This window comes from Equus asinus, chromosome 20 (genome assembly GCF_041296235.1).
Source record: "Equus asinus isolate D_3611 breed Donkey chromosome 20, EquAss-T2T_v2, whole genome shotgun sequence".
Classification (NCBI taxonomy): Eukaryota; Metazoa; Chordata; class Mammalia; order Perissodactyla; family Equidae; genus Equus; species Equus asinus.
In genome coordinates this window covers 12,600,683-12,626,051 of record NC_091809.1, presented here as the reverse complement: position 1 = coordinate 12,626,051, position 25,369 = coordinate 12,600,683, and the positions used below count along the sequence as shown (strand labels likewise).

Here is a 25,369-nt window from a genome sequence, read left to right as displayed (position 1 = left end):
TAAACACTAGGACTGAAACGGAGCGGGAGCTCACACACACACACACACACACACACACACGCATGTTCACAGCAGCACCATTCACAGTAGACAAAAGGCGGAAACAACCCAAATGGCCGTCATCTGATGAGTAGATAAATCCGATAAGGTTCAGCATGGCATCTCGGACAAGGCCTGGTATACAGTAGGCGATCAATACTTGGTGAACAGATAAGAGAATGAGAAGAGGACACCTCCTGGGGACCTGAGGTTTCGGTTGCTGACAAGAGCCCAGGTGGGAGAAATGAAGCACTTATTGAGAGCCAACTGTATACCAGGGCGGAGCTGAGTTTTAGAGCGTGAACGGGGTCACCGAGGCGGGTTCCTGGGTACAAGAAGCGCCCGCGGGACTCGCCTAGTCCAGCAGAGGGCGCTTTAGAGCGACATGCTAATAAGACGCAAATTAAACGCAAATGAGCCGTGACCGGGCCTTGAGGGTTGTTTTGGTCAGGCGCGCCGTGGACAGCCCAGGCGCCGCAGGGGCCTGGGGCTCAAGATGGCCGTGCTGCCGCCGCGGACGGCTGGGCGGCGGCGCCAGCGCGGCTCCCGGAGGCCGCAGCAAGGGCAGCCCGCTCCCTCCATCCCTCCTCCCGCGGCCACCTGTCCTGGCCCATGGGTCCGCAACCCGCTTCGGTCCCGCGGGAGTAGGCGTTTCTGATCAGGCGTGCTGCGGGCAGCCGCTCCCGGGGTCCCTTGCGGCGACGTCCCGGGGGCCTCCGGGGGCCTCGGAGCAAGATGGCGGCGGTGGGGTCCGTGAGGCGCGGGCGGCGGCGACCGCGGCGCCAGTGAGGGCCCGGGGGCCCGGGCGGCTCCGGGCCGGGGCCCCGCCGCGGGACGGACCATGCTACGCTCCACCGGCTTCTTCCGGGCCATCGACTGCCCTTATTGGGCCGGGGCGCCCGGGGGACCCTGCCGGCGGCCTTACTGTCACTTCCGGCACCGAGGGGCCCGGGGCCCGGGCGCGCCCGGTGGCGGCGGCGGAGCGGCGCCCCCCGCAGCAGGTAATGTCCGCCTGCCCGCCCTGGGCTCGGCTCTCCGGCCCGGGGCTGGACTGCACCGCCAGGACTTTCCCGATCCCCCGTTCCCGGCCCAGCCCCCTCCCTGCACCCTCGCGGGCGACGTCCCCGCAGCCGGGGCCCGGGTCCCCCCAACCCCGGACCCGGTGCCAGTCGCGGGGCCTCTGTGAGCCTCCGTTTCCGCGAGTGTGGAATGTAAACAACGGGAGGACATGTCCTCCCAGAGCTGTCGCGAGGGTGGAGGGTGAACGCAGGCCGAGCGCCAACGCTGGCGGCCAGGCTCGGGCCTCCCGCCCCGGCCCTCACTGGCGCCCCAGCGTCCGGGGGGACCCTTCCCGCCGCGCCCCGACCCCGAGTGTTGTGGCCGCCCGTGTTCATTTCCTCGCCGCTTCCCCGGGCCGCGCCTCTGGTCGTGGCCACCCCTGTCTCCAATGGCAGAGTCAAGAGACTCTTATTTCGGAGCCCCCCCTCTGTGTGTCAGACGCGACTGGAGGGGGAGTAAGTCAAACCCACTTGACCGGGACGGGAGGGGGCTAGGCTTCCAGCTTTGGGTTGGGCAGAGAACGCTAGTGGACTGCACGTCCATCGGAGCGGGGATGGCCAGCGTCATGGCAGGGTTTCCTGCGAGCTGCGGGGGATGAGGCAGGGCTTCTTGTCGGAGGTGTGGCATTTAAGCTGAGACTGAAGACTTGGGGGTGAAGGCGCGTTCACTGTCTGGCTCCACACCTGTGTGGGCCATTGGGCATGCAGAGCCGTTGAGGGGGGCAGACAGATGTGCCCACGGGTCCTTACTGTCGGGTCGGACCTGACCCCCAGCTCTGGGGGGGGCCGGGGAGTTGGCAGGGAAGGGCGGGCCTGCGGGATCCTCCTCGGAGGTGGTGGCACCCGCCTTGTGTGATTTGTTTTTCTTCTCTTGAAGTGAAGTTTCTTGACTCCAGTGGTTTACTCATCTGCATCGTACGTGGTGTTCTGCAAAGAGCCCCCTGACTTCTGGGGTCTTCGTCGTTGGCACAAACAGGGCAGGACCACACTCGTCGCCCTGACCTTCTGACTTGTCTTCGAGTCCATGTGTCGCCTCCTAGCTTTCCTACTTCTGGAGCATTGATCTCTCTTCTCTCCTTTCATGTCCAGTCTTTTCATTTCTTTCTACATCACAAATGGCCAGTTAGTTTTCAAACGGTCATTTCTGGGACCTTATTTGGGGATATAGTGCCGCGTGCCCTGCTTTCCCTGCCCCTCTCCCCAGGCCATCTGCATGTGCCTTTTGCACCATGTCTGGTGGTGGGAAGGTCTCTGGTTACCTTGGGGTAGCACGCTGCCTACCCTTGCAGAGAGGCAGAGGCACATCCCAGCTCAGCCTCTTTCTTGCTGTGGGGCCTCTCTGACCCTCTGTTTCCTCCTTTGTGGCATGTTCCTGGGGCCGCCCCCTGTGGAGGCCTGGGGAGAGTGTGCCCAGACCTCTTCCTCCCTTTCAGCTCCCCCTGCTCCAGATTCTGACAAGCCTGGTTTCCTGTTGGGTTGGAAGAGGCTGCAGCCATCTAGGCTTTGGCCGGGTCCATTTCTGCCCAGATGTGCACGGGCCAAGCCACGGTGCCGTGTCTGCCTGGGCTCATTTTTAAGCAGCTGGCAGGGGTGCTAAGGTTCTGGCTGGGAGCAACCTGCAGGTGGGACTTGGGGGTTTCTGTGTGGCCCAGCCCCTCCAACCTTGGGCTGCTGGCCTCTGAGCCTTCCAGCAGAGTCTGAAGCCTGGAGGAACTAGGCAGGGGTCCTGAGCCGTCCAGCTCCTTGTGAGGGCTCCAGGATGCCCGCTCCAAACTTGGCCATGGAGTGCCCAGTTATGGCCGCACACATGTGGGCAGGCTCCCTATCTGTGACCCTCAAACAGTGGCGGGGCTGATTGTCCCAGTTTTACAGATGAGGAAACTGAGACCGGTAGATGGGAAGCCACTCGCTGTGTATGCATGGCTGGTAAGTGGGGACGCGGGGTCGACTCAGGCCTTCAGGCCCCGCCCAGCTCAGCCCCTCCTGCCGGTTCCTAGTGCCCTGCACTTGTGGGGCACACGCGCCTGGGCGCAGTTGCTCTGTTGGGCTCAGTGCTCTGTCCTGGGGCTGCAGGTGACAGCGAGACCTGGGAGAGAGAGAATTATAGGACCTGAGCACTGAAACCTGAGGGCAGGCCAGAGGGGAGGCCTGGCTTATGGTGGATGGAAGCACTGGCCACAGCTGTGTGGCAGTGGCAGTGGTGGCAGCAGCTCCCTGGGTGTCCTTCCCCTGCCGGGCCTCACATGAGGCCCTCGGCTGCCCTGTGGGGTCTGGAGCCCCGAGAGGCAGGCTTGCTTCTCCAGGGAAGCTGCTCAGAGCCGCAGCAGCCGGCGAGGGAGGACGGAGTGGAGAAACGAGCGCTGCCCGCAGAGTGAGGGCTTTAGCTCCTCTGTGAGCTGACGTGGCGCAGGAGGGACAGGCGTCCCGATGTGTCCCTGCCCAGAGCAGGCCTGTGGGTGTGCGGCCCCTCAGCTGCTTCCCCAGGGGCTGGTGCCAGTGGATTTCATGTGGGGGGGCTTCCCACCGCCCTGTGACGGTTCCTTCAGACGGAACAAGGATACGCTTCCCTCAGCCCTGCGCCTTCCCAGATAAGCGACTGCCTTGTTTCCCTCCTTCCAGGGAGGGCGTTGGCGGCAGGGGAGGCCCCAGCAGACAGTGCTGCTGCCCTTGGTGTCCCTGGGCCTGGCAGGGCACTTGAGGCCCGGGGACTGTTTTCCTTAGTTGCTGGTCAGGGTGGCCTTCAGTCGGGCCAGCGGGGCCTCCCACTTTGTCGGGGTAGGAGCTTCTGAAGCTGCTTGGAGGAATAGTGGAAACTGCAGACAGCGGGGCCATCCTGGGCCTTGGGGGGGGTGGGTTGACCAGCATCCCTGGCCCCCACCCACTTGATGCCAGGAGCACCCTCAGTATGACAGCCACAGATGTCCCCAGACATCACCTGGTTTCCCCTGGGAGTAGGATCACCCCGGGTGAGACCCTTGGTCCTAGGCCGATGCTTGCTGGGGCCACTTTGTTTTCAAGCATCACCCGCTGCCCCTCCCAGAGAGCTGTGCATCAGGTGCGGCTCCGCCTCCTGGGGCCGGGTGCCAGGCTCGGGGGACTGAAGCTTGAGGAGCCTTCACGCCACCAGTGGGTGGGTGGGTGGTTCTCTTGTTCTCTTGTCGGTGACGTTTCTGTGAAGATGGGAGGAGGGGAGGTGCGGCAGATTTCCACAGCAGTCCTCTCTTTGTAGATGTCCTCAGCACGGACTTCCCCTCTTACGCACCACGGACCGCGGCTCCCGGTGTGAAAAGAACTGGCTCTCTCTTTGTGGTTCCGTCCCACATGCCCAGAAGCAGCCCTTCTCTCCGGGGGCAGTGTCCCAGCTGGTGGAAGCCCGCACACGTTGCCACTCTCCATTCAAAGCACTTTTTTCCAGGACTCAGGGTAGTGTTTATCTTAAAACATTGGAGAATACCAAAAAGTCAAAAGAAAAATGTTTTGTGAGTTGCCCCGAGTCCTGCCAGTGTGCCGTGCCTCCGCCCAGGCTTCGTGACAAAAGGCTTTGTGTCTTTTTCCTGTGGTTGTGGTCCTGCTGCGCCGATTAAGTTGGATTCTAGTTTCTGAGGCTCCACAGTCCCCAGTGAGGCGCAAGGCTGTCCCCAGCCCTGTGGTTCCCACCTCTGGTGGCCCGGCCCCTCTGGACGGCCTGGGGAGCTTTAAAAACCTGCCTTCTCGCCCGATCCAGGTCCGCGCCACTTAAATAAGGATGTGTTTGCATATAAAACTGTTTTGATACTTGAGGATTCTGTGCTTAGTGTCCATCAGTAGAGCAGTGGGTCTCCATGGGGGCGATCCTGACTCCCAGGGGACACTGGGCCATGTCTGGGGACATCTGTGGTTGTCACGACTGGGAGAGCTCCTGGCATCGAGTAGGTGGGGGCGGGGGATGCTGCTGCACACCCCACAGTGCCCGGGACGGCCGCTTCTCTCTACACGCACAGATTTATCCAGCCCCAAATGTCAGTGGTCCGAGCGAGACTGAGGAAGCTGGTCAGTGTCCCAGCACTGGGCCTGTGTGTGTCCTTGGGACGGGATGGGAAAGTGGGCCAAGCTGACAGGGGACAGACAGAAGCCCAGAAGAGCACCAGCTCCCCACAGCTCCTCAGGGCCCGGGGACAGAGGCCAGGGAGCCCCAGCTCCTGGATTGGGTCAGCCGGGGCAGTGGAGCCGTCTGGGAGGAGCTCGGGAGGCCTGTGCGGGGTGTTTGAGTGTGCCCCCCTCCCCCGAGTCCTCCAGGGGCTCCAGAGAGGAGGTGGGGGCGCCAGGGCTGGTCAGCCCCTGCAGGGGGGTGGAGCCGAAGCGGAGGCCTTTATGCAAAGAGGCGGCCCAGGAGGGGCCAGCCTGGTCTCCAGCTGGTCATTGTTGCCACCTCGGCCTCAGTTGCCTCTTCTGCAAAATGGGGTGATGGTGTGGGCCTCTTGTGTGTCACGTGGTTGCACTGCAGAAATTCTTTCTCCTGCCCTGCTGTCCTCTACCCGCCCCCGGCCCCTCAGAGGCCCCTTTACAACTGGGCTTCTAGGGGTGAGCAGAGTGGTGGGCGCACAGGCGTTCGGGCTGTTACTCTGTACCCCCCCGTGCAGGTCAGTGGACTGGTCAGTGGGATCTTTTTTTTTTTTGAGGAAGATTAGCCCTGAGCTAACTAGTACCAATCCTCCTCTTTTTGCTGAGGAAGACTGGCCCTGAGCTAACATCCATGCTCATCTTTGTCCACTTTATACGTGGGACGCTTATCACAGCATGGGTTTGCCAAGCGGTGACATGTCTGCACCCAGGATCCGAACTGGAACTGGCGAACCCTGGACCGCCGAAGCGGAATGTGCGCACTTAACCGCTGCGCCACCCGGCCGCGGGTGGGTGGGATCTGACTCGCAGCATAGAGCGGGACGCTGAGAAGGGGTGGAGGAGCAGAGGAGCTGCCGGTCACGGGAGCTGCTCAGGGCCGATGCAGGGCCAGGCAGCAGTGGGGCCTCCTGGCCGCCCGTCCTCCTTCGTGCTGGCTGGGTCTCCGGACATTCCTGCGGGGGCAGCCTGCGCCCTTTGAGGAAGCAGGCACATGTGCTAGTGATTTCAGGGCAATAAGTGTGGCGGCTTCCTCTGGGCACTGAGCTTTCTGGAAGGGTGGGGTGGAGCGCCGGTCCACAGTGGGCTGCATGGGTGGCAGGCAGGCCTGGAAGCGAGGCGTTTCTTTGGGGAGCCGCCCTCCCGCTTGCTGCTTCGTTTGCTGGAAGAGAACGGGGTGGGGGGCTGATGGGGCCACAGTCTGGGTCTGGGGCTTGGCCATTCATAAGCTGTGGCCCTGGCCGGGACACACAGGTGCCCTGGGCCTCAGGGTCGTCTGTAAACTTGGGAGCCAGCCCCGGGGCCCCGCATGGCCTCGTCTGGGACTGTCTGGCTCCAGCGCGTGTCTATGGACCGCACAGGGCCCTGGAAGCAAGAAGGGCTGCCCAGCAGCCAGAGCTGGGCTGGGTCCAGGAGAGAGAGCCATTGGCACCTGTGTCTGCAGGGGAGCTGGGCGAGGATCCCCGAGCAAGTGGGTACGTCTTGGCTTTGGAGGATGAGCAGCAGTGTGCCTGGTGCTAGAGGCGGATGGGGCACAATCCAGGACTCTGGGCAGGGAGACCGTGCAGTGAAAGGCCTGGAATGTTCTCATGTTCTGTGGTTCAGAGGGGCGTGGGAGCAGGAAGGAGAGGCTGCCCCCCAGCATCACTCCCACCCCTAGTGGGCCTGGCAAGGGTCCTTGTTGTCACACTGACTTGTAACTTGTCCTTCTCTAGCACAGGCCCAGGGAGTGCCACCGTGGTCTGGCTGGTCCACCCCAAAGACGGGGAGCCAGTTACCTTTCCATGTGGCTGCCAGGAGCTGTCTGTCCTGCAGGGGTGCCTCTTCTGATCACCACAGAGGCCCATGTCCACGGGAGTGGATGTGCTCGAGGCATCGAGGGGCCGTGGCTCTTGGGCGGTATTTCATTTATTCCTTCACTCACTCGTTCCACACACCTTTGCAGACATTCCAGCTCGGTCAAGGCCAGGGGAAGAGAAGAGCCAGTGGGTCAGCGTGCTGAGCTGCTGGACTGCAGGGGACAGGGGGAGGCAGGGCCTGGAAGGTGATGGGGAGGGCGTGTCCAAGGGGCACTGGGACTGCATTCACTCCAGGTCCCTCCTGGTGATGCTTGTCCCTGTGTGTCCAAGAGGCCAGGTCCATCCCTGCCCAGCAGACGGTCACGCGTCACAGTCGCATGTCTGGAAAGACCTGTCTCTGGCAGAGTGGCCCAGGGGACCGTCAAGGACTAGCATCATGGGCACTGTTTCAGGAGACGGGAACAGAGTCCCCGTGCACCGGGTTCCAGCACTGTGCCACCCAAACACCTCAGGCCCCTGGTTCCACCAGGAGGATGTGGGAGGGCTGCCTGGAGGAGTTGCTGAGACAGAGGCCTCGTGGCCCTCTCTCCTGCTCTGGGCGGGAAGCCAGCGTGGACATGAACGTGGAAGGGGACTGGCCCACCTGGAAGGCCAGCCCTCCGTCACCCCCTCCTCAGTGCCTGTGTGCAGGGTCAACTAATAAAAGCTACTGATGCTCACGTGTGACCTGGCGTGCAGGCTCTTTCTTAGGGGACGCGGCTGGCCCCCCCTTGCCTTGGTCCCACATCCAGAATGCTGTGAGAGACACAGCATTCATCTCCCCTGGCTGGGGCCTGCACCCCTACCTGGCTTCACTCGGAGCACCGGAAGATGCTGGGGGCCTCCCAGGAACCTCTGCTGTGGAGGAAGGTGGCCCCAGAACCACCCACTGGAAGACGGGTTTGGGGAATCGGAAGTGCCCCGGGGCCAGAAAGAGTGAGAGAACTCTCTTTTGAAGATGTCCTTATCCAGACCCGGACAGTGACTTGTGTGCCGCGGACAGTCTGCGCGGATGGAGGAGGGCAGAGGAGAGGCCGGCCCCGCAGCCCCAGGCTCCCTTGTCCGTGCCCTGTTCCCAGTGGCCGCAGTGGGCCCTGTGACCGTGGCTTCCCCGTCCTCACTCTGTGCCGCCCTGCAGTTTTGAAGTGTGATGGAGCTCCCAGCAGTCGTGATCCTGGCTGCTTGGCACCAGGCGGGGGGTGTTTCCAGGACAGTGTTGCCCTGTCCTCCTGGGATCGGGATTCGGAGGGAGGGCGTGCAGCCGGGCAGCCTTGTGGCGGAGGATGCCCAGGGTGGCGCCCAGGGGTACGGAGGGGCCGAGTTGGGTGGTGGTCCAGGTCTGCCGGGGGCCCTCCGGCTTTTCTTTCCCAGAGCCAGCTGTGTGGCGCCTCCTGCCCCCAGCCCTGGCCTGGCGCTGCTTCCCTGCTGGGGGCTTTGGAGCTGAGATGAAGCTCGAAATCCAGGGTCGCGGGAGGGGCTGGGGGGGCTCCTCTGGCCTCATCCTCCTGCCCTGGAAGTGCAGGCCCCCAGACACTGCTCCTCCAGGCACAGCCCAGCCTCAGCCGGGGACATGTCTCTGACGTCCCTTCACATGTACCCTCGAGTACCCACCCCCAGGAGCCACCTCGGTTCTCTCCCCAGGTGTTTGGGGTAACCCAGGCAGCCGCGGGGCTCTCCCCCCTGGTCCAGAATGAGTGAATGGCCGGGTGCCTTCACCCCTGGGCTTCAGGCTCCTGGCCTGTCCACTGGGGGTGGCCAGACATCCAGGAGTGGGGCTTGAGGGTGTCCTGCTTGGGGGGTGGAGGGGAGGCCCCCAGGAGCAGTGACTCTGGGCCTGGAGGAAAGGAGTGAAGGCTGGCCCCCCTGAGGACCTCAGGGGCTACTCTGCCCCCACTGGGGGGAGGCCGGCCTTCAGGGGCACTGTCTGCGAAATCCCAAGGTCGGGGGTGCTCCGACCCTGTGAGCCCGGCTGGCCTCCCGCCCTGCGTTCTGGCCGAGCCGTGACGGCCACTGGCGGCGTCTTCCAGCACCGTGGCCTCGGTTCCCTCCTCCGCCTTCTAGGCCTCTGCCCCGTAGGCAGCTCGGGGCAGGGGGTCCAGTCGTTCCACGTGACTAGACCCGGTGTCCTGCTTATCTCTGGTGCAGCAAGGACTCTCTCCCCCATTCGTGCCCACCGCCCCTGCTCAGGGTCGCAGGCTGTGACCGCCACCTGGGTTGGAGGAGTGAGTCCCCACCGGTGTCTTATCAGGGGGGCGAGACCCCCGTGCAGTCGGGTGCTTGTCATCTTTGGGCCTTGGGCCGAGGAGGAGGAGGAGAAGCAGATGGGTGACGGCCAGTCCTGCGGAGTCAGTGCCAGGTCTCCCTGTGGGTGGGGAGCACCCAGGTTTGGGGTCGGACAGACCTCTCAACAGCCACACGGGGCTTAGGAAGCTGCTAGCCCTGGCCGGGACCCGGTCTTGCCGTTGGTGAGGTGGGCTCACACGGGCAGGGCGAGTGTGAAGACCAGATCGGGGAGGCCTGGCGCGCCTCCTGGCATTCATCGTGGGGCCGGGGAGAGGGAGTCAGGCACAGCAGGGTCGCGCACCTCCCCCTCGCAGCTGTCTTGTCTTGTCGTTGTGTTCGCTTGTCGTTAATTCCCGTGCAGCTGGGGCGTGTGCAGCGGGTATGTGAGCAGTTCTGGGGCTTAGGGGGCGCGGCGGACCCAGGCCAGGGCGTTTCTGGGCAGAGGGAAGGTTCGGAGAGATTGGAGCTGGCCGCCAAGGACTCGGAAAGGACCACTGCCCCGTCTTGTTTGTCTCGCCTTCCATGGGCCCCCACGGGTTCTCAAATTCAGCGTCCCCAGCCCTGGAGCTGGGGCTTTGGCCTCCCCTTGTGGAGGCAGGGAGGCAGGCCTGCTGCTCTCTGCCTTGCTGCACGCCTGCGCCAGAAGCTGGCGGTTGGAGAGGGTGTCAGGATGGGGTCCCCAGAGAGCTGCCCGTGTTACCGGCGCTGGCTCTCTCCTGCAGCCGGAGCAGATCCTGGTGGGTGTCTGGCTGCTGCCTGCACTGAACCCAGCATGGCCGGGCCCAGGTGGGCCGTGGGGCGGGGAAGGGTCTTCCCAAGGGGAACCCCTCAAGTGACCGCCAGGCAGGCCCTTTGCCTTGTGGGTGTCCCTGGAGCCGGGCAGCAGCTGGCACCGTCCTTGCCCCGTGGCGGGGCAGAGGGGAAGTTAGCCCCTGGAAGTGTAGCCCCACAGCCGGGCCTTGGGGGGCTTTTCTAGTCATCCCTTTGCCCAAAAACAGCCCAATTAACCTTGTTTACCAAATGCATGCATGTGTACCTGGTACGCACCCCTGAAGGAGCACCCATTCGGCTCCCTCCACGTTCGCTCCCAGGAATTGGAGGACTCCGCCTCGAGGGTCCCCTGCCTGTCCACATGCTGACGCGCCCCCATGGGTGGGTGGGCAGGGCTCCTGAGGCACTAGGCAGCTGACACACAGGTTCTAGAGTGGCTTCACCAGTTGCGACAGGCCCCCAGGGACCTGGCCCCCCGCAGCAGGTGGAGCAGGAGCCAGGTGTCTCGAACGACGACCTTCTGCATTTGTCCCCTGACCCCCAGAAGCCTGAGGGAACCTCAGCGGGGGCTCCGGGACCCACCCGCTTCAGGGGCCAAGTGCCTGGCGTCTGTGTGCTCTTAGCTTCTAAAACAGTCCAGAGTCCCCCAGGCTGGTGACCTAGCCACATGTCACCATAGCACTGTGGGGAGACTGAGGTCCCCGAGGGGCAGGCTCCTGACTTTGACCTTTTCGAGCCCGCGTAGGGTGGTTTCTTTTGCTCTATGGTGCAGGGGGCCAGCCACCGCCTGGGGCTGAACATACCCCGTGTTGACAGGGCTCCTGGATGCTCAGTTGTGGGGGCTCTGTGCTCGGCTGGACACCCACCTTAGAGTCCGAGCGGCTCAGCTCCCCAAGTGCACCCACGCTTCCCACCTGACGGGGCGCCGGGTTCCTGGGCTGCCTGGGGCCGGAGGGGTGGGGCCAGTGTAACTGCCCTTAGAAAACAGCTGCCAGTGCGGGGCTCCAAGTTAGGAAACAGGACCACCTCTGACCTAGACACCTGGTCGGTCCCCAGAGCCTTTGCGGCCTGCTCGCTCCGTCCCTCCCTTGGGTCTGGGTCCCAGGGTTTCAGGCGGAGGGGGGAAGGGGAAGGCTTCGGCTGCCCTCTGCCCAGAGGTGGGTCTGCTACAGCCGTCTTTGGGCCTGTTGTGGGTCTGGGTGGGCTGGGAGCCCGGCCCTCCATCCTGCTGCTGGGGTCTCTAGCCTTCCCTCTGGGTGGTCCCTTCGCCTTGTACCTCCCCAGGGGTGGCCATGCGTCCTGATCCTGAGCTGTGAGATGGGGACCCTGAAATGCTTGCTCCCCAGCACTGCCTTGGCACTGGCCTGGTGCTGTGCAGACGCCCCACGGGGAGAGCCCCCAGCACCCCATCCCGCCGCCCCCCATCTATGCCCACAGCCCTGGTGTGTCCTCGGTGCTCCAAGCCGTAGACACACACCTCCCTTCTCTTTTCTAATGTAATCTGAAGTAGAGCCCGCAGTGTGAGCTGGCCGGTGCCCACAGTGAGCCTGGCCCTCGGCCCCGGCACCCAGGCCGGCCCGTCGGGAGGCAGTGGCCACTCTCACTACATGATGCTGCATGCGTTTCTTTGGCTGCGGGAGCCCGTTGCCACACCCGGGTGCCTTCCCACAGCGCAGATGTTCTCTGAGAGTTCTGGGCTCAGAGGTCCCCAGCGGGCCCCCTGGGCTGGACCCAGGCCCGGGCAAGGCCGTCCTCCTGGAGGCTCCAGGGCGAATGGGCTGTTCTGCTGCCGCCCGCCAGGCATCCAGTCTTGCGTGTCACTTCAGCGGTGGTACCCAACCACGCCTGACGGGCTTTCTGGGGACGGGCTCTTTGTACTCCAGGGTATCGGAACCTGCTGTGTTGGAAGGTGGTGTAGAATGCTTTTTTCGGACCTTGGGCTTTATTTGCTCACGTTTTATTTAGAATTTCTGCACCTCTGTCCGTAAGTGAGTCTCCTGTGAGTTTTTGGCCGACGTTGGTGGCCTTGGGGTCATTGGGGTTGCGCTGGTCTCGCAGAATATGCCCTAGAACCAGCTAAGTGGCACAGGAGTGACTTGTCCCCCGCCGCCCTCGGGACATTAAAGGACGCCCGCTTTGCCCTCCACACACTTCGTGTTTTCCAACCGGTGACATTCTTTGACCATACGACGCCTTTTCCCTTTGCATGCCCACGGACTCATACCACGGTTGGGGTTCTCTCGTTTTCTCTTCAAAGTGTTGTGTGGGTGTCCGTCGTCCACCCAGGGCCCCTTTGACGCACTGGACACATCAGTGGTTTCTGTCCTGTCGCTGGCACGCGCATGGCTAGGTGGACTCCCCTGTGGGTGAGAAAGCGTGTGAGACGGAGCCCAAGGCGCCCTCGCCGCAGAGCTCTGCACGCCCCCAGCCACACCCCGTCCATCGTCTCTGTGCCCTGCCTGGGGGTCAGGCCCTCTGTGGGCATCCTCCCTGCTCCCTGGCTGGAGGAAGGAGCTCGGGGTGGCTTCCGTGTGGGCCAGGTCCAGTGGGGAGCCCACTGCCACCTCACCCCAGCTCCTGGGATCCCATGGTCCTGTCTGTAGGCTCTACCCGTGCCGGTTGTCGTGCACATTCCACGAGCTGCCCCAGCAAGTCCCCAGACCGAGTGGCCTTCTCTGGGGCCCGGTGTCAGCGCCCCTCACCCCGCCATCAGCCTCTGTGGGGTGAGGCCTGCATGGAGGGGTGCTCTGGGAACCTTGACTTGCTGCAGAGCCTTGGTGGGAGTCTGCTGGAGGCCTGGCCCCCAGCAGGTTCTGGAAGGCTGGTTGTCTGCTCTTCCTCACCAGCCCCGGGGGTCGCACCCAGGCTGAGGCAATGCGGTCGCCTTAGCAGGCCTGCTCACTGCCATCTCCCCTTCTGCCTGTTTCAGGACTTGGCTATGACCCGTACAACCCCGAGCTGCCCAAGCCCCCAGTGCAGAGGGAGAATGGTGCCCTGGGCAGAGAGGACACGCCCCGCTCGGACATCCTGGAGCTGGAGCTGGTCAACCAAGCCATCGAGGCCGTGCGCTCCGAGGTGGAGCTGGAGCAGCGGCGGTACCAGGAGCTCCTGGAGACGGCCCGCGAGCACGGCTCTGCTGAGGCCCCTGCCCTGGCGCCCCGGGGCCCCGCTGCCTGCACCGCCGCCAGCCTGGACGAGGACGCCTTCTCGCTGTCCTTTGACTACAACCCCAGCGGCCGCAGCCTGCTAAGCCCCGATGCCACCTACCAGCCCACCCCTCTGGCTGCACCTGCCGAGCCGGGCAGCAAGTACTCGCTGGCTTCTCTGGACCGGGCTCAGGGCCACAGTGGAGGGGGCGGTGGCGCCTTGGAGTACGTCCCCAAGGCTGTGAGCCAGCCTCGGCGGTACAGCCGCCCCGTCCCCAGTGGCAAGTACGTGGTGGATGACTCCAAGCCGTCCACAGACCTGGAGTACGACCCGCTGTCTAACTTCTCCGCCCGCCTGCTCGGCAGGGCCGGCTCCAAGGACGACAGGGCCCCCAAGCGGCCCAGGGGTGCCCGCGCCCGCGAGCCCTACACGCCCGCACCCAAGAAGCCCTGTGACCCCTTTGGCGGCTGTGACGCCAGGTTCTCGGACTCCGACGATGACGCCGCCGTTGTTCCGAGTGACAGGCCCGCCACCTGCAGCCCCCCAAGAGCCCGAGTGGGCACCGAGAGCAAGGTCCCCGGAAAGCCGGGCTCCAGGGACGGCCAGGAGCCTGAGGAGGGTGGCCCACGGGAGACCAAGGAGATGGCCGTGCAGTATGATGTGGGGGACCTCGGGCAGCCCCCCAAGGGCCCAGGCGAGCCGCCCCCAGCCAAGCCGCCCCTGGCCAAGCCCAGCTCCCCGGCCCAGGCCTCCCAGGACCACAGTAGCCCCAAGGAGGAAAAACCCAAGAAGAAGAAGCGGGGGGCGCCGCCGGCCCCCAGCCACAGGGACGGCGTGCAGAAGACAGACCGGGGGAAGGAGGGAGAGCGCGCAAAGCCGTCAGAGAAGCCCTGTGCGGACAGGAGGGGCCCGCAGGCCGGCAGCCCCCGGCACAGGGCGCAGCGGCCCCAGGGGACCAAGAAGAAGCCATCTCCGGCCACCCCAGTGGCCAACTCAGGGAAAGACCGGCCACGGCCCAGCCCCACCGACAGGACGGGCCGGCTGAGCCCAGCGGGGAAGCTGGTGGAGCGGAAGGCCCGCTCGCTGGACGAGGGCACCTCCCGGGACGCCCCCAAGCTGCCGAGGCGGGCCCTGAGCCATGCTGACCTCTTCGGGGACGAGAGCGAGGACGAGGACCCGGGACCCGCGGGGCCTGGACTCCGGCCCCCCGCCCTCCCCAGCCTCAGCTCCACCTCGGACTCGGACTCGGACTCCAGCCTGGGCCTCTTGGCTGCTGGGGGGCCGCCCAAGCGCCTCAAGGCCTCCCCGCCCGCCTCGCCGGGCCCGTCCTCCTCGTCCTCGTCCTCCTCGTCCTCCTCCTCCTCAGGGGCGGGCTCAGACGTGGACTACGCAGCCCTGGAGAAGGAGGTCGACTTCGACTGTGACCCCATGGAGGAGTGCCTGCGCATCTTCCACGAGTCCACCAGCGTCAAGACAGAGGACAAGGGCCGGCTGGCCCGGCAGGTGAGGGTCTGGGCCCCGCCCCCGAGGCTCCCTGGGCCTGGAGACGGCGCTGGCCGGCGATGGAGGTGCTCGCTCAGTGTCAGCCTCTTGACTCGTCCAAAATTCAGGGACCCTCGTTGGCCACCTGCTGCCTCCCTACGCCCTGTCCAGAGAGGACCCTGATTTCTGGCCCACGGTGGGGTTCCTGTGGCAGCGATCCGGGTGCCCTCCAGCATAGGGGTACTGGGACCCCGCCATCCCGCTCCCTCTCTCCTCTCCTCCCCCGTCTCCTCACGTCCCTCCTCCATGCTCCCAAACCGTCGCCAGCCTGGACCTGTCTGGGTCTCCTCGTCTAGTGTCCCCACATGGGCCACCAGAGGGAGCTCGCCTTAAGCAAAGCTGGATATGCGAGGACAGCGCGGAAACCTGCACCTTCTCCTCGGGCACAGGCGGCTTGCAGGGGCAGGGTCACAGGGTCGCACCCTGGGCTCCTGGGTCCCGGAGCACGCGCCCATCGCAGCCCCTCCATTCCCACCTTTCTGAGCCCCTGGCCCCTTCGAGGTAGGGGAGCAGGAGGTGGGGGTCCCAGCATGGCGAACGCAGGGATGGGGCACGTCCGCAGAACCCACCCTCAGTGAGGCCTGGGAGGTGGGCTCAGGACTCTCAGCCTTGGGGGACCTCAGCTTGGGGGGCTGAGTCTGTTTCCTCAGCTGTGAGGGGCCAGGGGGACCCCGTGGCAGCCCCTCCCTCAAGCGAGCCTTACTGCCTTTGCTCATGCCCTCTCGGACCTGGGAGTCCCAGCCTCCCTGTGCCCAGACCAGGGGGTGGCAAGGCTGAGGGAAGCCTTGCTCAGGGATGGGCATGTGTTTCAGCCCCCCAAAGAAGAGAAGATTGAGGACAAGGGCCATTCGGGTCTGACCACTCTGTTCCCTGGGCAGAAGCGGAGAATTTCTCATCTTTCCAAGCAAGGCAAGGAGGTAAGGGTGCACTTGGGGTCCTGGGCGGAGGCTGGCAAGAGGCAGAGGGACCCCCGTCTGCAGAGATGCGGCCCCTGTGTCCCTTCGCTGACGAATTCCTTTGGTAGGTATGTTCCCGGCACTCTGGGTCCTGGCGGAGAAGTGGCCGCGGCCCACGTGGAGTCCTCACGTTGTGCTCAGTGCCGGGGAGGGAGAGGAGGGATGGCCCGGGGACAGAGCCCTCCAGCAGGGTCACACGGCCCCATGCCAGTCCCAGCTCCACGTGCACTGTGTGATCTTGGGCAAATGGCCCGACTTCTGTGAGCCCAGGTTTCCTCCCCTGTGGCCTGGAGACAGGAACAGTTGTGGGTCACTGTGGGGGCAGTCAGAGAGCTAGCACAGGGAGGCTGGGCTCCAGTTGATCCAATCACCAGACCCCTCCCAGAGGAGGGTTCTGGAAGCTGGAGTCCAGAGAAGATTGGATCAAGTGGGATGGGTTGGTGGGCCAATCTAATCAGACCCAGGGATTCCCTCCCACCCTGTGTCTATATCAGGGCTGAGAGCACGGCCTGGGTGCTCAGAAGCCAGGCCTGGGAGAGCAGGGCCCCGCAGGCTCCCTGGGACAGTGAGGCAGCATGAGTTTGAGGGCGTACACGCTGAGCTGGTTCCCAGTGCCGAGCCCATTCCCGCTGGGGCACCCGCAAGCTCAGAAGAAGGCGTGGGGGGCAGCCTGCACAGCCCCACCCCCAACCCTGGAGGCCCTGCTGCCCCGCCCGCCGCCCCACCAGCAGCCTGTAGCCCTTGGTAGCCTGCTCTGGGTGCCCCCGACATACAGCCAAGTCCTGAAATTCGTCATTGTCCAGGCAGAGCCTGTGAGGAGAGGCCCGGCACCGCCCGCCCGGCCCCTGACCGCCCAGGAGGTGTGTTACCGGCGGGCCCAGCAGGCGCAGAGGGCATCAGCCAGCTGGCTCCAGGCTGCCCAGCGGCCAGCCGAGAAGCTGTCCTCCGCCCACATCTCGGCCCCAGGGGAGAGGAAGAGGATCGCCCACATCCCCAACCCCCGCCTGGCTGCAGGTGAGTCCCGGGGCATGGGGCCAGGCCCCCTTACTCTGCCAGTCATGGCTTGGAGGGGGCCCGGCTGGGTCTCGGGGTGCTTGTCTGTAAGCTGGGGCTGAGTCTCCCCGACTGTCAGCCGGGGGCTGGCGTGGGCCTGGTGTGGTGCCCAGCGGCCCTCCGCCTCTCCTGCCTTTGGCGTCTTCTTCCCTTCCCCCCGGGTGTCCCAGACCCGGAGCCTCCTCTGTGCTGGCCGCCTGCCTGCCTCAGAGGCCCTGGCCAGAGGTCTCGCTGGGCTCTCCTGCCCCATCCCTGCCGGCCTGGGCTTGGTGTGCCTGCCTCCCCCAGGCTGCTGGGTGCTGGAGGCCGGCGGCCTGTCGGGGGCTGCTCCGTGTGTGGGCACTGGGCTGGAGGCATTGGGGATGGGGTCAGGGACAGGAGCTGGCCTTGGAACGGGCTGGGGTGCCAGGGCCCACCCAGGCGTGCGAGGTGTTCAGGGGGCAGCTGATCTGGGGAGGGGCCTGGGCTGTTCTGTCTCCTCGTCCGCCCCCAGGGGTGCTTGGCCCCACTTGTTCTTGTCTGGAAGTCCCGTGGGCAGGGCACTCAGTGGCTGAGTCTCTGCACTGGTGTGTCTGGGGCTGTGGATGTGTGACAGGCCAGGGCCACCAGCATCTCTGCGAGCACGTGTCCCTTGCACATCCGCTTCCCTGGGCTGGGGAGACCCTGCCGTCCGGCCAGCTCCCAGGGGCCGGGGCGTCCTTGCTGCCGTCCTTGAGCAGTCAGCTGTCTGGGCCCCAGGGCCTGGAGGTGGGGGTGCCTCACACAGTGGTCTTGCAAGCACAGGCATCCTCAGCCCTCCCCTGGTTTCGCTGGTACCGAGAAGCTTCTTTGGGCCAAGCTCTCCAGTTCTGGGCCCTCTGTCCCCAGGCACCTGGTGAGCACCTGCCAGGAGAGGCCGTGCGGTGGGTTTCAGCAGCGGTTCCGCCTCAGGGGGTCGCGCTCGCACCTGCTGCGCTCGGGGCGTCCTGGTCATCCGCCATGGCCTGGGACTGTGCCGGCCACAGCCCTCGCTGCACAAGCTCGGCCAAGCGGCCTGCGGGAGTCTGGCATTCTGAGATCGGCGGCTGGCACTCCTGAGCCGCAGGGTTGCCCCTCGATCCTGGCGCTGGTTTCCCTTTCAAGTCTGCGTCAGCCTAAACCTGTTCCTCTGCCCCTGGAAAGGGCACGTTCCGCCCAGCCAGCGCCTCCCGTTCCTCTTGCGAGGCCGGGGGGCCCACCCTGGTGGAGGACAGGCTGCAGCTGGCCTGCAGGCACCATGGTCCCCACCCTCCCAGGCGCCAGGGACCTGGACCCTCCACTCTTGCCTCGCTCGGTCTCCTCATCTGCTTCTGTTCCTTCGTCAGGGCCAGGCCCAGGGTCAGAGCTGGACAGAAGACCCCCTGCCCACACACATGGGTCACCTTCCCTGGCCTGCTGCCCCGCCTGGAGCCCTGGGAGGCAGCTGGCAGGTGGGCGCCCTCCTCCCGGTGGGACGGGCTGGTTTGTGATGTCATCAAAGGGGGAGGCAGAACACAGAGGTGGCAGTGGGCAGGCGGCTGGTCACAATGCCAGGGCCGGGGCCTCCCCTGCCCTCCTGTCCTCAGCCCAGGAGCCAGGCCTTTCCTCGCTCAGACGTCAGTGCCTCGGAGTCGGGGGCTGGAACATGCGGCAGAGGCTCCCCACGCCCCCCGCCACTCACCGGACCCCCCCGCGGCGGCGTTGCCTGAGCCGGTCTTCGGAGCCCCGTTTTGTGTCCCCGCCCCTCGATGGACTTGCCCGAGAGCAAATAGAGCCTAATGTCATTCCACAGCCCGAGTCCCCGACCCCGGCCCTTCCCCCTGTGCTCCAAGATGCACGTCCTGCTGACGCTGAATGATCGTGGCTGCTTGGTCCTCTGCAGCTCGGTGATGGGCGTGCTCTCCTCCTGCACTCATGTCCCCTGTGCCCCACCAGCCCCCACAGGTGCCAAGAGGACCCTCGAGGCCAGCAGCAGCCAGCCCCCCAATGGCCCCGAGCCGAGCAGCCAGCCCCTGAAGACGCGCACGTTGTCGGGCATGGCGTCCAAGACCACCACCACCGTCACCCCCAAGCGCGTGGCGCACAGCCCCTCCTTACAGGTAACTGCCTGCCCACCCCGAGGGAGCCAGGTACCCCCAGCTCGCCGACATGCCTGGCGGCACAGGCTTGCTTTTCCCTCTTCCCACTTCCTCTACTGTTTTTCCTTTAGTTAATACACTCTCAGAGCAGCTTTAGTTTATAGAAACACTGAGTAGAGAGCAGAGTTCCATGTGCCCCCCGTGCTCTCAGTTTCCCTTCTTTGTCAACACTGATGTGGTCGCCTTTTTGCACCAACAAGCCAGTGGCGACCCCTCATAGTGACTAAATTTAGCCCAGAGTTTGCAGCAGGGTCCACCCTGTGCGTGGTGCCTTCCGTGGGCTCTGAGGAATAATCAGAGGACCAGGCGGGGCGGCCACCCTCTGCGGTTCTGTGTCCCCTCTAGAGCTTAAAGAAGCCCATTATCCCCAAAGAGTTCGGGGGCAAAGTCCCCACCGTCATCCGCCAGCGGTACCTCAACCTGTTCATTGAGGAGTGTCTCAAGTTCTGCTCTTCAAACCAGGAAGCCATAGAGAAGGTGCGCGAGTCCAGGAGCTGGCAGCCGGCTGGCGGGGCGGGGGCCGGGCTGGCGCTCGGGCGGTCTCCCGGGGTGTCTCCCTGGTCCGTTGCCCCCCAGGCTGCTGTGTGGGCCCCGAGCCAGGGCTACAGGGCTGAGTGGCGTGTCTGTCCCCAGGCGCTGAACGAGGAGAAGGCGGCCTATGACCGTAGCCCCAGCAAGAACATCTACCTGAGTGTGGCCGTGAACACCCTCAAGAAGCTGCGGGGCCTGGTTCCCAGCGCCGTGCCTGGGCTCAACAGTGAGTCGGGCGGGGCCGGGCTTGCCTGGGGAGGGTTCGGGCGCGCCTGCAGCCAGGACCGGCCCTGGGCTGCGCGAGCCGGGCGGCCGCAACCCTCACGGTGGCCTTTTTGCAGCTCTGAGCGCGTGAGTCTCAGACAAAAGGCGGGGCACGTGTGGCCCGGCTGTCAGCTGCGCGCTCACAACAGCCTCGCCTCGCTGTTAGCTGCCTCCTCAGCCAGCGGGGGTCTCGAGAGCCGGGCACCTGCTAATGAGGCGGCCTCTTCAAAGCGCAAGGCTGGCTGGGGCCTGCTCTGTGCATTAAGCCCAGCGAGCGAGCGGGCCCAGGACGCCTCGCCAAGGCTCTTGAAGGGCGCATTAGGCGGCGCTGGCCGGCTCTCCCCATTCTCCTGCTCTCGCCTCGGCCCCCCGGGCTCCTCTGCCCGCCCTCGCAGAGCCCGAGGAGGCCATTAGTTAAATTCTTCCCTTTCGTCTCCGAGGGGGCAAACGCCGGCCGGGCCAAGATCTGGGGCTTCCAGGCAGCTGAAAGCCTCCTGGTCCCAAGAGTTAAGGTGGGGGCGAGGGGGCTGCCCAAGGTCGTACGAGGTCAGGCCTTTAGTCTACCCTCCCTGCCCTGCCCCCTTCCAGAAACCAGCAGCCGGAGGGTTGTGTCTCACGAGGTGGTGCTGGGGGGCAAGTTGGCTGCCAAGACCAGCTTCTCGCTTAGCCGCCTGAGCAGCCCCCGGGTGGAGGATCTGAAAGGTGAGCCTGGCTCCTCGGGGGTCCAGCCCACCCCTGCTCCTTCCCCCGCTGCTCCCCAGAGAGGAGGAGAGGCCCCCCCAGCAGCATCGGCCGTGGCTGCCCCCTGCCCGAGGCCTGTCCCCAGCTGCTGTGGGCTGACCGCCTCTCCCGGCTGTCCCCAGGGGCCGCCCTGTATGGCCGCCTCAAGGAGTACCTGCTCACCGAAGACCAGCTCAAGGAGAACGGCTTCCCCTTCCCGCACCCCGAGCGCCCAGGGGGCGCCGTCATCTTCACGGCCGAGGAGAAGAAGCCCAAGGACTGTGAGTTGCTTCCCCCCGGGGAAGGCCATCTGGATAGAGGGAACAGCATGGGTGAGCGGGTGCAGACGCAGAGAGGTGTGGGGCCCGGGACCGGCCTGACCCCCCCCTCTTCCTCCCCGCCGCCTGTCCGTCCACACAGCCTCCTGTAGAATCTGCTGCCGCTGTGGCGCCGAGTACCTCGTGGCTGCCTCGGGCCGCTGCGTGCGCGACGAGGAGTGCTACTACCACTGGGGGCGGCTCCGCCGGAACCGAGGTGAGGCCTGGCCGCTCCTGCCTTCTGCGTCCTGGGCCCCGGGCTGGGCCGGGCCGCCCCCTCCACCCGACCCCCTGAAGTTTCTCCTCATCTGTCAGTCTTCATGACAAGAGTAGTAGAAGGCCTTCCTGTCACGCTGCGCAAGGCAGATGAGAGGGAGCCCGCCCTTCCTCTGTGTCTGAGGCTCGGAGAGAGTTGGGGGTGTCCTGGCTGCGGCTGCTGCCTCACGTGATCACTGTGGTCCCGCTCCGGGAGGGCGCGGGCCGCCTGCAGACCTGTCTCTGGGCAGGGGTGCCCAGGGCCTGGCACAGCAGTGTTCTTTTCAGCGGGCCTCCCTGGGGTCCACGCCTGCATGTGTCCTCACGGCCAGGCCAGGTCAGGGTCTGCTGGCTGTCCCGGATCCTCACCCGCTCTTGGGGCCTGAGGCCCCTCCAGGAAACGGGGCTGGCCGCCCCCGCCGCCCAGGCACACCGGGTGTCAGTGACTTTCTCTGGGCGGCACAGGATCCGTGTGGCGGGGCTCCCCTGACGGCTGTCTCTTTCCAGTGGCGGGCGGCTGGGAGACTCAGTACGCGTGCTGTTCAGCTGCTGTTGGCGCCACCGGCTGCCAGGTCGCCAAGGTAGGTCTCTGGCCTGCGAGGTGCCTCCTCGTCCCGGCGAGAGCTGAGGTGGGCGCGGGCCACCCTGAGCTGCCTTTTTCCCATCCTTCGATTCGTCTGCCCTGCCCAGTGGCCTCGGAAGGGCAGGACTGTCCCCAGAAGCCTCTCAGTACCGCCCGGCCCCCAGCCACCTCACCGGCTCTCCCCAGGGTCCTCCCCGCATGGCCCGGCCCCCACCCTCACCTTCCCTTCCCTCCCCGCCAGCAACACGTGCAGGACGGCCGGAAGGAAAACCTTGAAGGCTTTGTGAAGACTTTCGACAAAGAGCTTCCAGAAGACGCGCACCCGGGAATCTACGCCCTTGACTGTGAGATGGTGAGTTGGCTTGGCTGCACTCCAGTGCCCGCGGAGACCCCTCGGGGCCCTTGCTGCTCACAGGGGCTGTCCCAGCTCCTGCCCTGAAGCTTGGAGCCAGTGGGGGTTTTAGGACAAAGAGCGGGTTAAGAGCTGGGAGCAGCCGCCTGCGCCCAGCCTTTCTCCGGGGAGTTGCATCTGCAGCCCCGAGGCGCTTCCCAGCCCTGCCAGCGGCTGCTCAGGAAGGGCTCTTCTCCCTCGACACACACCACGCCACACACGCCGAACCACACGACCCGACACACACCACACACGCCGAACCACATGGCCCGACACACACCACACACGCCGAACCACATGGCCCGACACACACCACACACGCCGAACCACATGGCCCGACACACACCACACACGCCGAACCACATGGCCCGACACACACCACACACGCCGAACCACACGGCCCGACACACCATGCAGTCTGTGTGCCATGGCCAACACACTACGCACGCCGTGCACCACAGCTGACACACCACGCACGCCAAACCACACGGCCCGACACACACCATGCATGCTGAACCACATGGCCCACTTTACTCAGGACTCGGGTGGGAGCCAGGGCCCTCTTGGCACTCGGGCTGTGTGGGCATAGGCGCAATGCCGGCTTTAGGAGAGGGTGCCCTGGTTCACGCCGCTGCGACCCCCAGAGGGCAGGCCAGCACCTCTGCCCCCAGGGCTCAGGGACGGGGCGGCCTTGTCCTGAGCTCTGGGCTGCGGCGTCGGGTCTGTGCTGTGCACAGAGGGAGGGAGCGAGGGAGGGAGGGAGGAGGCGGGCTGTGGCGACGTGTCTGAGGTGCGTCCTCCCGCCCCGCAGTCCTACACCACGTACGGTCTGGAGCTGACGCGCGTCACCGTGGTGGACACGGACATGCAGGTCGTCTACGACACGTTTGTCAAGCCAGACAATGAGATCGTCGACTACAACACCAGGTGCGGCCCGACCCTCGAGGACCTGGGCCCCCAGAGTCGCTCTGCTCCGCACACGGGCCCAGCCGTGCTAACACCCTGCTCCTCCCACCAGGTTTTCGGGCGTGACTGAGGCCGACCTCACCGACACGAGCATCTCACTGCGGGACGTCCAGGCCGTCCTGCTGAGCATGTTCAGCGCCGACACCATCCTCATTGGACACAGCCTGGAGAGCGACCTGCTGGCCCTGAAGGTACCCCGGCCCCCCGCAGGCTCGGCTCCCTGGGGTCCACAGAGGGCAGCTGGGCTGTTGTGGGCCTGGTGCCCTCGGCCAGGGTGGGAGCCGTGGGCTCAGTGCCCGGGCCCCTTCACGCGCCAGCCCCCGGGCCCTGAGCTCCTGGTGCTGTCCGCCCGCAGGTCATCCACAGCACCGTGGTGGACACGTCCGTGCTCTTCCCGCACCGCCTGGGCCTCCCCTACAAGCGCTCCCTGCGGAACCTCATGGCCGACTACCTCAGACAGATCATCCAGGACAACGGTGAGGGCCCGGGCCTGGCCGGGGTTGGGGCTGGGGCTGCAGGGTGCGGGGCAGGCCGTGAGTTCGCCCCCGTGACGCCTCTCCCGCTCTGCAGTGGACGGGCACAGCTCCAGCGAGGACGCCAGCGCCTGCATGCACCTGGTGATCTGGAAGATCCGAGAAGACGCCAAGACCAAGCGGTGACCGCCGCCCCGCCCGCCCGCGCCTCTCCCACAGCCCCGCCAGTCCTTAGCCCCAGGCCTCTTCCAGAACAGTGCAATAAATCTCGAGAGCTAACCCTGTCCCGGCGCCCGGCCGGAACACCCACCAAGAGGACCCCCGCGCCCCACCCCACACCCAAACTGTCCCCCGACCGCTGCCGACTCACGGGCTGAGGCGGCCGCTCGTGTCCCCGCGGGCCACGAGCCACCTGCTCCTGCCCCCTCTCACCAGTGGGAGCGGGAAGGTGGGTGGGCTTGTGGCCATTTGTTTGAGACAGGGGTATCTTTTGTTATTTTGTATTATTATTTTTATTATGTTTAATTTAAACCTGACCACTCGCACAGTTGTCTTCCCGACCCAGAGGAGCAGGACCCTGGTGCTGCCTGCCCTCCTGGGGTCCGGGAGCCGTCAGCCGGCGCCTCGGCAGCCACCGGGACCCAGGAGTCCAGCCGGCCTAGGCCTGGACGGGCGGGAGGGCTGCCCCCAGCCCGCCTGGGCTCCGTGACCTCGGAACCGAGCCAGCCCCCCTGCCAGCCCCCAGGCCTGCAGGTCTTCCCACCGTGGGGGCTGTCTCTGAGGGCCGCAGCCCTGAGCGCCTGAGCCTCCCCAGCCCTGGGCAGGGATGGAATAAACGTTTGTATGGATTTTAGACCTCCAGGCGTCTGCGGCTGTTCTTGGTGCCAGGCTAGGACACACTCCCCGTGACCGGGGCAGCCGTGGAGCTTGGTTCGCCTTCTTGGAAACCAGCCCCAGTGCCCAGGCTGCCCCGGTGCCCTGCCATCCTGCCCTGGGGCCACTGTTCCTGAGCAAACCCAGGGTCCCAGTGGCCTCACTTGGGGGCCTGTCACCCTTCTGGCTCCTTTGGGGTGCTGTGGGCAGCGCTGGCTTTGCTCGCTGCTGCACCCGCCCCGAGGAGCGTCCGGGGTGAGGGGCCCCAGCTGGCCACTGCACGCTGCCATCTGAGCAGCTGCCTCGAGGTGGTGGGGGGCAGCTGCCAGCCCCTTGCGCGTGCCCCGTGTTGTGCTGACTTGTGGGTGGGTGGACCAGGGCTGTTCAGGTCCCGCTTTTAATTTATTTAAAGTAAAAAGTGAAAGGCCCGTGGAGAGGGACATGCTGGGGCACCCAGGTCCAGATGCCCCAGCACAAAGGCTGGAAGGAGGGCTGCCCAGAGGAGGCCTCCACAACCCTGTCACTCGGGCTTCTGCTGAAGGCCAAGAGGATAGGGTCCCTGGCTGAGGACATGGCAGCTCTCCTCTATGGGCTTCCTGGGCCAGGGCTGCAGAGGAGAGTCGAGTCCCCTCTCTGGTCCTGGGGGGGCCCCTGCCGTCGTTTCCCTCTGGGGTTGTTCCTGTGACCCGTTGGCTTCCTCCCCCCCATTCTGTAAACAAGGAATTGTTTTCTAAATAAACGGTGCAGGCGGCTTCACAGAAGCCCTGTTTCTGAGTGGTGTCTGCCCCCTCCCCAGAGCACGAGAGGGCCGGGGAGGCCTGGGCAGTGGAGGTGGGGCTCCCCAGCTCCGGAGGAGTGCCCGCCTTCAGCTCGCCAACCCTGCAGGCTCCAGGCTGCGGGGCCTTGGCAAACCCATTTCTCCCTGCTGTCACCATCCCAGGGACGGAATCAGGTCCCCTGCCTCCCTCCTCATGGCGGCACCCAGCAAGGTCTCTCCTAAAGGCTGTGAGAATAGTTTGTTTCAGTCCCGCTCGCCAGGGTGTTTCTCATTAACCACTGGGTAGGGCTGGCTAAGA

At 65.2% G+C, this 25,369-nt stretch overlaps 1 protein-coding gene across 2 annotated transcripts; it reads left to right on the top strand.

Annotated features, from left to right (window-relative positions):
• The first annotated feature begins 742 nt into the window (after positions 1-742).
• Positions 743-25,054, top strand: REXO1 (RNA exonuclease 1 homolog). 2 transcript variants are annotated; one of them, XM_070491650.1, is made up of 17 exons: positions 743-1,040; positions 13,017-14,737; positions 15,589-15,693; positions 16,536-16,746; positions 18,129-18,233; positions 18,718-18,881; positions 19,266-19,397; positions 19,554-19,677; positions 20,304-20,417; positions 20,579-20,716; positions 20,856-20,969; positions 21,515-21,588; positions 21,832-21,942; positions 22,793-22,908; positions 23,000-23,138; positions 23,303-23,423; positions 23,518-25,054. In XM_070491650.1, the coding sequence occupies exons 1-17, from the start codon at positions 881-883 to the stop codon at positions 23,604-23,606; spliced, it is 3,738 nt and encodes a 1,245-aa protein (XP_070347751.1). In that variant the 5' UTR covers positions 743-880; the 3' UTR covers positions 23,607-25,054. The 2 variants fall into 2 exon arrangements, with proteins under 2 accessions (XP_070347751.1, XP_070347752.1); XM_070491651.1 differs by lacking the exon at positions 18,129-18,233.
• The last annotated feature ends 315 nt before the right edge of the window (positions 25,055-25,369 follow it).